The sequence below is a fragment of the Saccostrea cucullata genome, unplaced genomic scaffold (genome assembly GCF_032062105.1).
Source record: "Saccostrea cucullata isolate Sc308-1 unplaced genomic scaffold, CSIRO_AGI_Scuc_v1 ctg5841, whole genome shotgun sequence".
Classification (NCBI taxonomy): Eukaryota; Metazoa; Mollusca; class Bivalvia; order Ostreida; family Ostreidae; genus Saccostrea; species Saccostrea cuccullata.
The window spans coordinates 276-17,903 of NW_026930467.1; the positions used below are offsets into that span (position 1 = coordinate 276).

The 17,628-nt window shown below is 34.2% G+C and overlaps 2 protein-coding genes and 1 pseudogene across 2 annotated transcripts; 2 read left to right on the plus strand and 1 right to left on the minus strand.

Annotated features, from left to right (window-relative positions):
- The first annotated feature begins 1,447 nt into the window (after nucleotides 1–1,447).
- LOC134228682 (uncharacterized protein K02A2.6-like) lies at nucleotides 1,448–3,552 on the plus strand. Its single transcript, XM_062710364.1, has 3 exons — nucleotides 1,448–2,078; nucleotides 2,288–2,637; nucleotides 2,752–3,552. The coding sequence occupies exons 1-3, from the start codon at nucleotides 1,448–1,450 to the stop codon at nucleotides 3,550–3,552; spliced, it is 1,782 nt and encodes a 593-aa protein (XP_062566348.1).
- A 355-nt stretch (nucleotides 3,553–3,907) lies between these two features.
- On the plus strand, nucleotides 3,908–5,464 carry LOC134228683 (uncharacterized protein K02A2.6-like). The gene is made up of 2 exons (XM_062710365.1): nucleotides 3,908–4,642; nucleotides 4,742–5,464. Exons 1-2 carry the CDS (start codon nucleotides 3,908–3,910, stop codon nucleotides 5,462–5,464), a joined length of 1,458 nt encoding a protein of 485 aa, XP_062566349.1.
- A 4,100-nt stretch (nucleotides 5,465–9,564) lies between these two features.
- Nucleotides 9,565–12,698, minus strand: LOC134228684 (plasminogen-like; annotated as a pseudogene).
- Nucleotides 12,699–17,628: the final 4,930 nt, after the last annotated feature.

Consider the following 17,628-nt stretch of genomic DNA (forward strand, 5'->3'; position numbering starts at 1 on the left):
ACCATTGTTTCTTTATCAGCAACAATAGGAAAGGAGAAGATTACAGACGCTAAAACCAAAGCTGTTCTAACTACATCTAAAGAAACAGCTTTGACACCGTCCAAAAAGACAAAACCAACTTCTAAGCCACCATCTCTAGCTACCAAACCAGCAGTCCCATCCAATACGAAAAATCGTAGGAAAATTCGAAAGGAATAATATAAGCAATATCTGACTATTCTTAGAGTTTTTTTTTCCTTTTTCCTGATACACTTGTTGTACATGATATCGTGGATATATGAAATATACTTTGAGAAAACAAGAAAAAGCTTGATTTTGTTGGAATTATTCATATGAAAACCTGATAAGTTACCGGGTAAGCAAACAACCTATACGTTTAGGCCAACAAAATTAATCAATAGTTTATAAGACACTGCCGCACCAGTTCAAAAACGGTCGCATTAATCAATTTTATTGACGTATTGAAAAGGGAAATAGATCAATTTTCTATTTTTCCAACTTGAAAAAGAAAAAATCGAGTTATTCCACTTTTCATAAATGCTAAGAAAGACGTTTTTATCAGAAAAACAATAATTATATTTCTTCTGAATTTACATTAACTTTTAGAATTAACTTTTAGATAAATATTTGGAAATAATATTATTTACAATTGAATACATATTATAACTAATTTCAGATAAAAAAAAATTAAAAATAAGTAGATATTATCATTTTATTTAACAAATGGCTTAAATGAGATGTAAATCTGTTTCAAAAAAAAAAAAACCTGCCTGCTGCATGGAATTTTGATTTTTTTTGGCCTGAGAAACTATTGATCAATTTTTTTTGGCTTTACAGGCATGCCATAATTCCAGTTGTGTTGTATCCAATGACCTAATTTTAATGTATTCGAAAGCAGCTATTTATAGTTACAGAGTTGCGTCGTTCAAAATGTTTTCAAATGATTGACTTATCAGATCTTCTATTCAGAAATTTTTATTGATATCAATTCATAATAACTATTTTTAACCAAATCTTTGTTTTTCTTTAAATTTTTAATCAAATCTTATTAATTACTCGATATAAACAATCACATCTCGAACAATGTAACTTAAAAATTTCAGTGGCCTGTTGTCAAAGCAAGTGTCTTGAACTAAGACATTGATATTTGATGGAGTATAAAAATATTATACTAATTCTAGGAAAACTTTCAATCATCGGAATAAAATGAATTAGGAAAACTTATATGTAGTATTTGTACATGTAATTGTATTTGTGATCGGGATCGAGATTCAAATTATTATGGTTATGAACAGTTAGTTCCCTTTAGATAAAGAATTGAAACAGCACGTGTTTTGTCTGTTGGCGCACTGAATGGTGTTTTCCAAGATATTACAGTGGCGACGAGGTGGACATTTTGTTTATTTCGGGGCATAAAGGTGTCGGAGACATTTGTGCATAAACAAAAATGGCGCATATCGGGAAACTCGGAGAATTCAGCGACGGTAAGGAGACATTTGTGAACTACGTGGAGAGGATGGAGCAGTATTTTGAAGCAAATGAAGTCAAAAATGATAAAAGGGTAGCTGTGTTTCTGTCGGTAGTTGGACCAACGACGTATGGTGTCCTTAAGAATCTGCTTCAGCCTGCTTTGCCGAAAGAAAAGTCATTTAAAGACATAGTAAAAACTCTCACAGACTACTACATGCCAAAACCTTTAGTGATCTCAGAGCGCTTCAAATTCAACAAGAGAAACCAGAGAGAAGGTGAGACAGTAAATGAGTATGTGTGCGAGTTAAAGAACTCATCAAAATATTGTGAATTTGGGGACTTTTTGAAGGAGGCACTGAGAGATAGACTAGTGTGTGGACTAAGATCTGAAGCCATTCAAAAGAAATTACTGTCCGAGGCAGACCTCACTTTTGAAAAAGCAAAACGGATAGCTACAGCAATGGAAACTGCGGAAAAAGATACTTTGTCATTCACCGGTAACTCTACACCAGTTCATTATGTGAAATCAAAGCCAAATCATTGGAGGGACAGAAAAGGAAAAAACCAGAAGCCCATGGTGGCAGTAAGACAGTGTTTTCGGTGTTGGGGTAAACATAATGCAGATACATGTAAATTTTAGAACACAAAGTGTTTCAACTGTGAAAAAATTGGACATTTGGCAAAGAAATGCAGACATGAAAAGGGGAATCCAAAGTTTAATGGAAAACCTACTCTATATGTGAATGAAGACTCGAAATTTGATCACAGTGAAGAGTATCGTCATGAAGAGCACAGTATCTACTCTATCTACTCACAGAAACATCAGGCAAAACGAAGGACTATTCGGTTGACCTAGAGCTAGGAGACAAACTTGTGAAGTTTCAGATCGACACAGGCAGTGCGAGAACAATAGTGAATGAAGCAGTCTACAGAAATAGACTCTCTGAGTACAATCTCAAGAAATCGTCAGCATCGCTTAAATCCTATACCAAGGAGGACATTCCAGTTCTAGGTGAATTTGAAGTGACTGCCAAGTATGGTGAACAATGTGTGCCACAAATATTACTTCTTGTGGTTAAGGGAAACCAGCCCTGTCTTCTAGGAAGAGATTGGTTGTCAAAGATCAGACTGAATTGGGAAAACATTTTCTCGGTGACAAATGGATCGGTAGATACTTTACTAAAGGGGTATGAGGATTTATTTGAGGAGAATTCAGATCCAATAAAGAACTTCAAAGCTCAGATCAGAATCAAAGAACAGTGACAACCAATATTTTGCAAGGCTCGTCCAGTTCATTATGCCCTCAAGGAAAAAGTGGAGGCAGAATTAAAGAAACTTGAAGAAAGAGGAGTGATTTATCCGGTAAAAACAAGTGAGTGGGCTGCACCAATAGTGGTGGTTCCAAAACCAGATAAATCCGTGAGACTTTGTGGTGACTACAAAGTCACTGTAAATCGTGTCATCAGCGAAGAACAGTATCCCTTACCTAATACGGATGATATGTTTGCGACTCTAGCAGGAGGACAGAAGTTCACAAAACTTGATTTGCGACAAGCATATTCTCAGTTGGAGCTGAGCAGTGACTCGGAAGAGTATCTCACAGTGAACACCCATTTAGGAATTTATCGTTATAGAAGACTAGCCTATGGGGTGAGTTCAGCTAGTGCCATTTTCCAAGGAGCAATGGACAAGATTTTAAGCGGACTTCCGTATGTAGTGTGTCGCATTGATGATATCCTAATCACGGCTCCAGATGATGATTCTCATGTCAAGACCATCCAAGAAGTGTTTCGCCGTCTACGAGAACACAATATCACACTTCGGAAGGACAAATGCATCTTCATGGCTGATCAAGTGATATACATGGGATTTTTGGTGGACAAACATGGGATACATCCTACAGATGAGAAGATTGCTGCAATACGTGATGCTCCAAGACCCAAAGATGTAAAAGGAAGTAAAAGCATACTTAGAACACTTGAACTATTATGGAGCATTCCTACCAAATTTAAGTACTGTACTACAGCCTTTACACCAACTACTGAAAAGGGGGGAAAATTGGTCATGGACAGACGAGTGTGAAGAGAGTTTCGAGAACAGCAAACAGATGATTACGAAAGGAAAACTGTTAGTTTTTTTATGATATGAACAAACCTCTTCGTCTAGCATGTGATTCTTCGTCATACGGCCTTGGAGCTGTAGTGTCTCATATTATGGATGATGGATCAGAAAGGCCCATTGCCTTTGCTTCAAGGACTTTGAATTCCAGTGAACGCAATTATGCACAAGTGAAAAAGAGGCATTGTCTATCATATTTGGGGTGAAAAAATTCCACAAATACCTGTATGGAAGGATATTTACTCTCATCACAGACCACAAGCCATTGGTCACTATTTTTGGACCAAAGAATGGAGTACCTACCTTAGCTGCTGCGAGAATGCAGAGATGGGCTCTCATACTATCAGGATACCAGTACCAGATACAGTATCGAGCATCGCAGGATCATGGAAACTGTGATTCATTATCGAGACTTCATATTTCTGATAACCTGGTACAGGAAGATTATGAAGATGTGTACTTCTCTGAATTGGATGATGTAGAACTTCCTATTTCAAACACCGACATCGCTAAAGCAACAAAGATGGATCCGGTGCTATCTAAGGTACATGAACTTACTTTAACCGGATGGCCCAATCACAATGCAGATCCAGAACTTCAACCATTCTTTGAGAGGAGGGTATCTCTGAGTGTAGAGCAAGGAGTTGTGTTATGGGGAATTCGGGTGGTGATTCCTCAGACTCTAAGAAAGCGCTTACTTGAAGAACTTCATGAGGAGCACCTGGGAATGTGCAGGATGAAGTCACTAGCGCGTGGATATCTATGGTGGCCTAACCTAGATAAGGACATAGAGGAAGTTGTCGAAAAATGTCCGTCATGTATGTCCGTAAGAAACAGTCCAAAATCAGCACCACTGCATCCCTGGATCTGGGCTACGAGACCATTTCAGAGGATACATATTGATTATGCTGACTACAAGGGTCAATCCTTACTTATAGTTTATGATGGCTATTCTAAGTGGATAGACGCTATTCCAGTAAGATCCATGACAAGTTCAATGACAATTGACAAGCTCAGAATGCTGTTTGCATCGACAGGATTACCTGAAGAGATAGTAAGTGATAACGGGACACAATTCACCTCAAGTGAATTTAAGGAGTTTGCACGATTGAACTGAATAAAGTGCACATTGGTTCCACCTTACCACCCACAGTCAAACGGATTTGCTGAGAGAGGTGTGCAGATAGTCAAAAAGGCATTGAAATGTAAGGAAGTTGATGGGAAGCCGCACTCCCTCGAACATAAATTGGCTGACCTACTTCTTAAATGCAGGATAACACCACATACTACCACAGGAGTTGCTCCTGCAGAGCTTTTCCTAAAGAGGCAGCTTAGAACCCGCCTGTCTCTAATAAAACCTGACACTGGAAAACGAGTGGAAAATTATCAGCAGAAGATGAAACAAAATCATGACAGAGGAGTCATTCAAGTAAAGAAATTCCACACTGGGGAGAAAGTACAGGTGAAAACAATCATTCAAGCTGGCAAATGGAAATGGATGCCAGGCTATATTCACAAGGTGATGGGACCTCTGACATATCTCGTGAAGGTTGGCAACCGCACCCGGTATTGTCATTGCGATCACTTGCTGAGTTGTAAAGCTGATCTTCCACAGGAAAAACCGAACATCAATATCTTCGACTCCGCTGGAGATGTTAACTCTACACCCATTCATGCAGGTGTAACATCTCCGTCTAACGCACCTGAACGCATTCCACATTCCAGAACTCAAACATCGGACACGAGTGACAATCAACCCATTTCTTCAGCTGACTCTCCACCGTCCAACCCAAACACACCCGCTCCAATAACACCAGTCAAGCGTTATCCCGCACGTGAACGAAATGCACCCAAAAGACTGATCGAGGAAATTTAAACAGTGATTTGTAAATTTAAAGTTGCTATATTGACTTGTTAAAGTTTATTGACTGGCTAAAATTAATTTGAAGTTTAAATTGATTTGTAGTAAAGTTTTGAAGGGATCAAATGTAAGAGGGGAGGAGTGTAGTATTTGTACATGTTATAGTATTTGTGATCGGGATCGAGATTCAAATTATTATGTTTATGAACAGTTAGTTCCCTTTAGATAAAGAATTGAAACAGCACGTGTTTTATCATTTTGGCGCACTGAATGGTATTTCCCAGGATATTACATTATACTACTAAGAATCGTTCCATTACAGAAAAATGTAATATCACGAAAATCTGTAACAATATAGAATGCCGTTATGTTACAATTATCTGTAAAATAACAGAAATCTAAAGTACAAGCAGAGAATTGCTAACAGACCGTAATCTTGAATTCATATTAGAATAAAAAAAAGCCAGACAGCATTGAACTCAATGATAAGTTGCAATTGCTGACAAGGTCATTGTATCGACCATAGAACTAAAAAAATTATGACTTTAAACGAGACTGCTGAAATTCTTGTTTCATCAACTTTGATGTCAATAATTTACCTTGTTTACACGTAGAACGTGCTTTTGCGTATCAAATCAACAATATGGAATCTTATATGTATCTTAGTTGATTCGATACGCAATAGCATCCTCTACGTTTGAACTATTGTAAAACGAGAACATTTGGCGCACTACTAATTTTAGCGCCTTTGGTGCAAGGGCCCCTGAGCGCTAAAATTTATTGTGCGCTAAAGGATTTCTAAATATCATTTTTGTGTGTGTTCAAAGCTTTTACATAGGTACATGTAAACCGAACGCGCGATTACGTAATGTCGAAGGGTCATTGGATTTTATATACAAACTAGTACTGCACATGTTCGGAAGACTGAAAGTTCTGTCAAATTATAATTTAATTTAACCATTGTTACCTCGGTAGTTGTTAGCCGATTATTATTATTAGCACCCTCAAAGTTTGGCTTCTCGGCGTGTCAATCATCTATCGCCTCGAGGTAAACAATGCAATCAAGCATGGCGATTGAGCTTGCAGACAATACCTGATTAGGATTACCGTTTTATCTACGTAATTTTCTGTCGATGCATACATTGGTTTTTTATGAGTTAAATGAGTAAACACTCCATTTCTTTTAATTGAAAATAGAAATAAAATACATTATAACATTGTACCACGTCCATGTAATAACAACACGTACCGCGGTAAAGTTAACGAATGTTAACTAATATACGGGAGTACTAATGTGTTTCCGTGCTTGACAAACCAAAAAGTCAAATACGGGTGTGGATTAAAAAAAACCAAAATTTCAGATTTATATATTTTACTGACAAGTGCAAGCGCTAAAATTTATTTGCGCCAATACATTCCCACTTGCGTTTGCGCTAAAATACGTATGCGCCAAATTTTCTCGTTTTACAGTATTTCTAAAAAGAGGTTAGTTATTGTTTATGTACTGAGCCAGAAAAGATGAAATTCATATGGATCTTTCTGGCATAGTTTAGGTACAAGTTTGTTCAAATCATTGCCCCTGGGGATAGGATAGGGCCACAGTTGGGGAAAAAAATTTTATATTGAAATATATTCGGTAAAATAAAAAAAATCCTTTGAAGAACAGCAAAACCAAAGATGGTAAAACACATAATTATATGAAAGCACCTTCAGGTAGTGTAGACTCATTTTTGTTCAAATTATGACCCCCTGAGAAGGTGGGAGATAAAATTCATAGGAATATATTTAGATTTTTTTTAAATATCAAAAACAGCAGAGCCATAAATGATGAAATGCAAATCAGAAAGATTCATCAGGTAATGTAGATTTTTGTGTTTTCAAATCATGACCTCCAGGGATGGGGGTGGAGCCACAATGTAGGACTAATTTTATTTTTATAAAATTAGTCCTACATTGTGGAAATATTTTTTAAAAATTTTTCTCAAGAATGGCAAACTACTTAGTAGTTAGTCAGATTTACAGATAATGTAGTGTAGATTCATGTTTGTTCAAATTATGACCCTTTGGGGGGGGGGGGGTGTGATTACGTTGGGAGATCATGGCTTAAAATAGAAATACATTGGGAAAAAACTTTAAGTCTTCTCAAGAACAATTTAGCCATTGACAGTCATATTTAAATTGGAGCATCGTTTAAAGTAATCATTTCGTAAGTTCTATGGTCGATACAATGAACTTGTCAGCAAATAAAATTTATCATTGAGTCAAATGCTGATTGACGTTTTTCATACTAATTGTTAGTCCATTATCTATACACTGAATTGACGACGGATTTTTCCGTGTGTTCCTGATCATGACAAGGAATCAATCATTGTAAGGGGTAGAGAAGAGACACAATTAGGGATCAATTTAATGTAAGAATAGGGAAAAATCTTTCAAATTATTGGGAGGATGCAATGTATTGTTTCAGAAAGAAATACGCATGCTAACTCTCCATTCCCGCCTACATCTTGCACCCATTTTATTCAACATAAATTGCATATTTGGCCATAAAATCTTTTATACAAAGAACAGCTCAATGATAACAGATTAAATATTTTTGAAATCAGCGCTAAATAGTAAATCATCCTTAATTCCAGCTCTTGAAAAAAGGGGAATAGACCATATTTTCCATTACAATCGGGCTTTCAAGCATCACCATATTTTGAACTGGTCTTGGATATGATTCTTTTCTTATGTTTTAGGCAAATAAATCAAACATAAATATATATATGAAATATTATGTTTCAGTTTATTACTGCTTTGGTAATTGGTGAAAAATAAGCATTTTTGTCACGAGAACGTAGCTAAAACAAGTGGTGCATTGTGGGTTCAAATTACTGCATCAAACAATTCAATCGAATGAATGTGCAGTAGTCCGAATTTTCTCTTCGCACAGGCGTTGCTTTAAGAGCTCGCAGTAAAGTTTCGCGAGCTCGCTGCGCTCGTTAGCAAACTTGCTTGATTTTATGATTTTTTGGTAGAAAAATAGTTAATAAAACGGTTCTTTATTATAGTCAGCTCTCTGCAGGCTTTAGTTTGGTAAAGTGACATACATACAACGTCATGTGACGTCAGAGTCTTATACATGCCAAATGTCACGTGCGGTTTGACGAGTATAATCTAAATGAAAACTGGATAAGTATTTGCGCTCACCCTAACGGTCACACCGTCAAAATATGATGATGTTATTTCATTCACTCATCAATTCATAGGGAACAAAGTGCATAGATTTGTGAACAGAGATTTCATCAAACTGTATAAAATAAGTCTATCTAGCCAATTTCAGATGGGCTTAAAGTAGATATAGCCTGACAATTTTAGGTGACCATTAAAGCCCATGGGCCTCGTGTATATTTTGTGCCAGGAAATACAATTCCTAACTGTCCTTTCAAAGCTGCATATCCTCAAGCTTTCCCCCAAGTATATTGAAAATAGCATAAAGGTTATCCATACAAAAAGTTTGAAATGAGATCCTCTCCTGATCCTGCCTACGGTGTTCTAGGGATCCTCTCCTGATCCTGCTTCTGATGTTCTAGAGATCCTCTCTTGATCCTGTCGCTGATGTTCTAGAGATCCTCTCCTGATCCTGCCTCTGATGTTCTAGAGATCCTCTCCTGATCCTGCCTCTGATGTTCTAGAGATCCTCTCCTGATCCTGTCTCTGATGTTCTAGGGATCCTCTCCTGATCCTGCCTCTGATGTTCTAGAGATCCTCTCTTTATCCTGCCACTGATGTTCTAGAGATCCTCTCCTGATCCTGCCTCTGATGTTCTAGAGATCCTCTCCTGATCCTGCCTCTGATGTTCTAGAGATCCTCTCCTGATCCTGCCTCTGATGTTCTAGGGATCCTCTCCTGATCCTGCCTCTGATTTTCTAGAGATCCTCTCCTGATCCTGCCTCTGATGTTCTAGGGATCCTCTCCTGATCCTGCCTCTGATGTTCTAGAGATCCTCTCTTGATCCTGCCACTGATGTTCTAGAGATCCTCTCCTGATCCTGCCTCTGATGTTCTAGAGATCCTCTCCTGATCCTGCCTCTGATGTTCTAGAGATCCTCTCCTGATCCTGCCTCTGATGTTCTAGAGATCCTCTCTTGATCCTGCCACTGATGTTCTAGAGATCCTCTCCTGATCCTGCCTCTGATGTTCTAGAGATTTGAGTTTGCTTTGCTCCAAAGTTTGTAATGTATAATGGAATTTTGAGCTTGAATACTATTCGTTAATCATCATGTATTACATCATTATAAAAACATATTTGAAATTATTTTTTTATCTGAGATGTGTAACAAATGTTTCAGTCGTTTTCATTTGTTACTCAAAAACTCGGCTTATTCTATACTATGCGATATATTTTTAAGCTTTTGAGAATTTTGACAAAATAATTTTGTTGGATTAAAAACTTTAGGAGGGATTTTTCTTAAAAGAAAATGTATGATTCGAATTATTTGAAAATTTTGAGAAAATTTGAAATGATAGAGAAACCTTTATATTGCAGATATTTCACGATAAATATGTATGATGATGACCATTAAATCAATCCAAACAACAACTTGAAAAAGGATAAGTAATGAGAAATATGTTGAGGGATATATTTCAAGCCAAACTAAGATCCAAGCAAGAAATAAGTAATATAAACTTTGGACTAGTTTTTCATAACTGAAAAGTTTTATTTCTATTTCTATGAAATTCTAGAATGCTAAAATGCATGTATTAACTAATTTGAAAAAAAAAAATCCATGTAATATTAAACTTTAGGTGATCGAGAATCTCATCCGGGCCATCCGATCTCTTGTTTACTGTGATCAGAATGTTTGACATGCTTGATGTTATTTAGGAGCAGGATTGATGTTCATAATCGTAAACCATTACAGGAACAGATATGACCCCATTAAAAAAAAAGAATTTTGATCAGTATCTTCATTTTGTCCATTTCTTAAGGAAAATCTATGAAAAGAAAGGAAAACCAAATCCAAAATGCTATTCCAAAAGTAATTAATTTTTATTGGACGGGAAAAGTGATTTTTCCAAAAATCTATAACTCGAAGCCTTTTTACTCCACCATAGCAGAATGGGATACTGCAGTATTCCCATCTCTTATTGGGGTCAGTCGTATAACACCAGGGGCCATTTGGTGAATTATCTGGGTTTCTGCAGAAGTTTTCATGACAGGAAACAGGTCCACTAAATTAATCAGCATTGCTGTGCTTGTGTGGCCTGTTTCTATCCAATCTCTGGCATGTTCTACCAGATAATGTCGTTGTTTTTAAGCCAATATATTCTTTTCCCAATTTAGAATATTTGCATTCATAATCTGAAAATTAGAGATTTTAATTTAAATACATACAATTAAACCCAATAACGTCATAAAAATAATTATTAAATACAAGTAAACTTGTACTGTATTTCTAAACAATGTTTGAAAACCTTTGGGAAGATAATTTTAAAAGTCTTTTTTCTGTTCTTAAACTTGTTTAAGAACAGATTTAACTCGATCAAATAAAAATTTATACATATTTTAAAAATGCAAAAATCGGGTCGCAGAGCAGGTCAAAATTTAGTAAGTTACAGACAATACACTAAATTATGTCTATACATGTAGTCATATTCTCTGTAAAATGGAGCAAAAAAGAAAAACAATCCAGAAATTCAAATTAAAGAATTGTTACATCGATTCGTATACCAAATTATGGCTTTATATTTTTCTTTGTTGAAAAGAAAGCAACTTGAGAAGATAGGTAGTTCTTATTGAAAACGACAAATAGAAGACGTTTTGGAACGTCACGAAGCAGCATATAAAGATGCAATTTGGTGTTTTTCTCAGGAAAAATCCTGATTAAACTCTAAAATTGTTGGAGGAATTAAAAAAAATGTCACAAGCGAGTTATGCGTTTGTGTACAAATAGTACAGGCAGTATTTGAGTGACTGAGACTCAGTATCGGATGAGAACAATTTATGAAGAAACGGTTTAACTGTAAAAATCTGACCAAAAATTCCGAAAAATTGAAACGTCAAAGAAAGACATATAGGCGCTTCAGAGTTGTTTTTCCCGTGAAAGCAGAGTAAATTGATAAAATAAATTAAAAGCCTAACAAAGTAAATTATCCAATGAGAGCAATTCTTAAAAAATAAATGTAAAGTATTTAAAAAAAAGGATTTAATGAGTGGGCATTGGACTATACTGTGTGAAATGTAAAGGGATAGTATTTTTTATAAATTTTTGACGCTATGTTTTGACGTTACATTGCCGATAAGTGTGCTCCGCGGGTACAAAACATGTTGATTTTAAAATGTAGTAAATTGATTTCTGTTCAATCGAATTGAAAGAAACTTCACATATCAACAAAACAAATATTTTTACATATCATATTGTGCTTATTTAAAATTTCTGGTGAGTAATATAAAGAATATTGACATCGGCCACGAACTTTTCGAACAACCCTCGTAATTAAAGTTGTAAATAAATAACCTTTTCAGAAATAAATTTATGTGACAACTTCTATCAAAGATACTAAAAAATACTTTTTTTATTACTTTTTACTATTATGAATTAATATAATTAATATAACATACGACAGAATGGTAAGTCACAGTACTCCCATCGAACACTTGGGTCAGTCGTGTAGCACCAGGGTCCCCCCGGCTCGTTGTCAGGGTTACGACAGAAATTCTTGTGATCAGAAGGTGATCCTGGGAGGCATTTATAAGCACCTTGGCTATGAGGAGACTGGCGATCCCAGAATTGACAGGTTCTTGCGGATTTGGTTATAGAGTTATTTCCGATGTAGTCTACTTCAAGGACGGATGTTTTGCAATAAAAATCTTTAAAAAATAATTTTTAGAAATATGAATGAAAAATTCTTAGCAAAACAAGACAACAGTTACAAAAAGAAAAAAAGAAAAATGCTGAAATAAATTAATAAACCCTGATGTTCTTTCTATTGTGTTGTGGAACTGATTTATTCCGTAAGACTTCACAAAGATCTCGTAGACGATTTTGTTTCTTTGGAAGCTTATTATCAACATTATTAAAATGAACATTTAAGATATCAATATAGTGTTCATATATAATTAATTTATACATTTGAACTATCTAAAAGAAAAAGCAATACTTACTCAAGAAACTGTTGTAAGGATTGACAGAAGTACATCCAGGACCAATGATAGCAGAAGTAACCGGAAGGAGATAAAGGCTGGAATATATCAGGGTTATCATCTGTAACAGGGAAAAAAATGAAATGAAATCTTTTTTAATGTAATAAAATTTTCTACGACAAAATCAATACTTATGATTAATTTTTTTCTTGAAAACAAGGATTGATAATATCTTAATTCAAATCATTTTTTCACATATCGGTATTCTTTATGAGTTTTTTTTTAATGATGAAACACTGTTTATTATCTTTACATTTTAATCATTAATTGCATTGAATTTGTAATTAAAAAAAATTGCAACAAATTTAGACCCTTAGATTTAAAGCAATGCCACCCTAACGTGATGTGATAATGTAGTTTTTTGCAAGTGTTTTATTTGTCCATTATAAATAAATATCGTATTTGAAGAATTTCTATCTAAAATTTTTATAAAAACTACTCAGTATGATTTAGAAAACTTATTTAAAAAAATTAACATTTTCTATAATTATTCAATTATTTATTTGATTTAAAAATTGTGCAAACGACAGTAAATAAACTTAAGTATGTTGCTTAAGTTTTTTTTAAATGCCTACCTCTTTTATAAAAATTGTGTCTCTTATATAGAGTAGTTATACAGCTAAACCTTAAAAATTAAATCAACATGAAATTTAAATCAATCAAACGATTTTTTAATGCGATTTTCGTCATTGTTCTTATCATGATGAGATTTTTTTGTGCTGACATAATTTTCCGTCTTCTTTATGCCCATAGTAATCATTTAATAAAAGATGAAGCGATCTTTATTTTTTCTTTGCTTATTTATCAAATACAACTTTAATAAAAACCTATACGAGTGTGAGGAATAAGGCGGTCCTGAAGGGTTTGCACATTTTACATTACCTTGATTTGATAATACCAGTGTTGAACACAATACCAGTAAAATATAGTTGAATTATGTTTGCTGATTGTACATTACGTTATTAAAAAAATTCTCAAATGCAACAGCCTACAATATGCTACGTTCTTCATTAAAATCAAGTACCCAACAAGTGCAATTATATTGATATTTATATCTGATATTTCCATTGCCTTTAATTTATTTACGTTATTTCCAGACACCAGCTACTCTTTAGGAATATCTTCTCTACAACTTTTGCAAGCAAAAGTTGAATTTTAAAAATATATAAAAAAAAATTCACTTTTATATACTCATAATTAATTTATATTTATTACTTAAATTCAAGCAAAAGTTGAATTTTAAAAATATAAAAACATTTCACTTTTTATACTCATAAATAATTCACATTTATTACCTTAATTCTTCAACAATAGTAATCATTGTAGGATTGACTATATTAAATTAATTTTTTTTATTTAGAAATGAATCTAACATACAAACTTCATACACTGTACTTTATGAAATTCGCAAAAATTTACACAGTCCATACATAGAATTCAATTTTAAAGAAAATTAAAACATATTCCTTTTCATGCATATACTCACTATTTAGCTAATTCGATTGGAACACGACTCTTCCCACTTCATATGCATTATTACCTGGCAATTTAGATCTACGATAGCAACATTATTTGTCTGAATTCAGATTTTCATAACAAGTAATTTTAGATATTTCTTTTGCATTTTTCTTAGAATCTCATAATTTTATGATATTACTATCCTTTATTGCGCGAAATCTTAATTGATTGATTTTGATAGACTGAAATTTGAAATATAAAAAATGCACAGAAAAAGGAATTGAATACCTAAGTCTGTTTTACAAATGTACCATATGCATGGCAAGTACATTTCCTATTTTATCTTTAGATTCTTTTTCTGTGAAAACTCTTTGAAAAGGAAAAATGAAGAAAATGTGATGTCTACTGTCAACTATTCGTCAACTGATTACTCGAAAACAGCTTACCTCTAGGAGTTGAATGCTTTTCTTGAAAGCAGTCACCTGGTATAATACAAATACTTTGAAAATTTGATGCGAGAAAATAGTTGACTAGAATTCAACACTCCGTCTTTGTGACATCTTGAAGAGGTTTCTATAGACGACCGCTCGGTGTTGGAATATCTCTCTGACTGTTTTTATCTTGGGTTTTAAATGACATACTTATAGATCGGATTAGCAGTTACAATTTTTTTTTTTACAGAAATCTAGTAATGTGTGTGTGTTTTGTTAGAAAGTGGGAAATTTTGAATTGAAACAACTGTTTTCATCAAAGATGCAGGTTATGCAATCCATATTAGTATAAAATTCGAACGTTCTTTATTTTTATTTTTTCTAAAAGGTTTTAGAAAGACATTATAATGTAGCAAGTATAACGTTAGGTCACAAGTATTGTGTACGTGTTGAAGTATTAAAGAAATCCTATAACTTGTCGTGCATCAAGTGCTTTGTTGAGTTGTTGGTAAAAAAGTATGCCGTTGCTTTATCCATAGACTAAATCTATTTTATCTAACAGAAAATAAAGAAGGCACAGCAACTTGCAAGAGTGTGCCAGGCTTGCGCAATTTATTTTCATGCATTTATATACAAACATGCATATCATACATGTATTTTGATTTTTAAAATTCCCATTTTTTAAAAAATGTAATATGCACGTCCTAAAAGAGTATTCAACAATGAACAATTGCTATGAAAATAAAGCAGCATTTAAAAGTACTTGTAATAGTCAACTGCAAAGAAAATAGAGGAGCATTCAACTAATAGCCAACTGCAAAGAAAAAAGAGCAGTGTTCAACTATTGGTTAACTGCAAAGAAAATAGAGGAACATTAAACTAAACAGCAACTGCAAAGACAATAAAGTAGCATTCACCTAATGGTCATTTGAAACGAAATTAGACGACTATTCAACTAACGGTCAACTGCAAAGAAAATTTAGGGGCATTCAACTTAGGATCAACTACAAAGAAAATAGAGAAGTATTCAACTAGTGGTCAACTGTAATTTAAGATTCTATTTGAATATTCAACAGTGGTCCACTGTATGCAAATGAGTTGAATTTCTCATTTGCATGACAATAATTCAATTAATGGTCAGCTAACGGTCAATTGATCGTCAACGAACCGTCAACTGAATACTCGGATTAAATTGTGATAATATGTTAAATTGTGATAATATGTTTTGCAAGTGCAATTCTAAGAGTTATTGCAATATAAAACAGGAAGAACCTGCTTTAAAAAATACATGATTAAAATATTTCCTCAAAAGCACACGAAGAGAAACGAAATTAACAGAAGCTGATTTTGAATTATAAAAAAAAATATAATCATTATCATTCAGACTTTCGATATTCCTGGTTCACCCACTTGATTTTCAATAACTAACATCGTTTTGGAAATTGTTCATAGGTAAATTATGCTGTTGCGTATCGAATCAACTGATAGATATGAGCCCCGTTTGCAGGGAAAGCAGGTGATGAAGATACATAATCAATGCTGCATAAGTAAGGGAAGTTGACGATTGATAAGTTAAAGTTATCATGTAAATCATAAGGCTTGGTTGTTAGATTACCATTAACTCTTTACAACTTACTAAACTGTTATGTAACAAACACTAAATGTTCAAGTCATAGAAATATGACGCTACTTTTTCTCTGCAAGCATTTTTTAAAGCGTGGTACAAGTTTCTCTAAAGTGTAGCATACGTATATGTTGGTAAACTTTTCCCGAGTACCATGAGATTTGTGCCGAGCGAAGTCAAAAACTAAATGGAATAGCGAGGGAAAAGTTTGACAACATACTTAGAACATGCTTTACACGAGAAATTAACGTAGAACGTACGTCGTATGACATCATATGTTTAGCCTGTGCTAGAAGCATTAGGACGTCATAATCAATTTAACGTTATTTTTCCCATACTTGACATCTTCAATAGAAATTGTACTAAATATACTCTTCAAAAAAAGAAACGCATCGTGGAATTTTAGTGACACATTGAGCATAAAGATTATTTAGTAAAATGATGCATTGATAAAACAGACAGGAATACTATCAAAATGTCATAATTACTCAACAATTTTAAAATTATAGTCAGTTTAAGACCATTTAAGATCAATATCTGGTATGCCCCCCGCAGACACAAATGATAGCCACAAACGGCATCTAATGGAAACAAATGTGTGTAATAAAAATTGCATAGGAATACTCTCCCACTCCAAATGTAGAACATTAGTCAGCAGTTGCAGAGTCTGGGGATGCGATTGTCTTTGGCAAATCATGTAAATCCATTTTGTCCAATGCTGCTTAATTTGGATTAAATCTAGCCATTTAGATGATGGTGACTGAAACAGGTTGTTGTTTCTTTGCAAGAATAGGTGTGTCAGACGAGCCATATGTGGCTGTGTATTGTGAGATTACAATACGGCTCTAGGATGCTGCAAATTTGAATGGGTATGTGTAGGTAGAACATGGTTAGAGTACCTTTTTCCATCAAAGTCCATTGAATTCGAATCAAATCAATCTTACTTTCTTATAATACCATTTTCCATATCATTACACTACCACCACCAACTTTTTTAACGTCTTGGAGGCAGTTATCTATCTAACCTTCATTAAAAAGCATTAGCACTCTTAAACTTATAAGAGGCTTTCAGATAAACATTATGGACTAGTAGATTAACCAAAATGTTCAGCAGTGATTCTGTGGTCATACTCTATTCATCTGAAATCTTTGAAGTCGATATTTGGGGTGTTGTGGGGTCGGAACAACGGCATGAATAATCCTTTTGCAATAATTCGTAGTCAACTGAAAACGGTCTTGTTAGATAATCTGTGCAGTTCAGGGATAGCTAATGCTTTAGATGATTCATATATCATAAAATTTACATATTTTTTTCTCGAAAACACGCGTTTCCTATTCGATGTCATTAATATTTAAAACAATCGGTTGCTAGTCGCTAGTTTTGTCATTCCTATTCGATAATTTTATCTTTTTTATTCGATAATTATTTGGTTTATATGCAATAAAGTTGTTGTTCGAAAACATACTAGCATCCATTT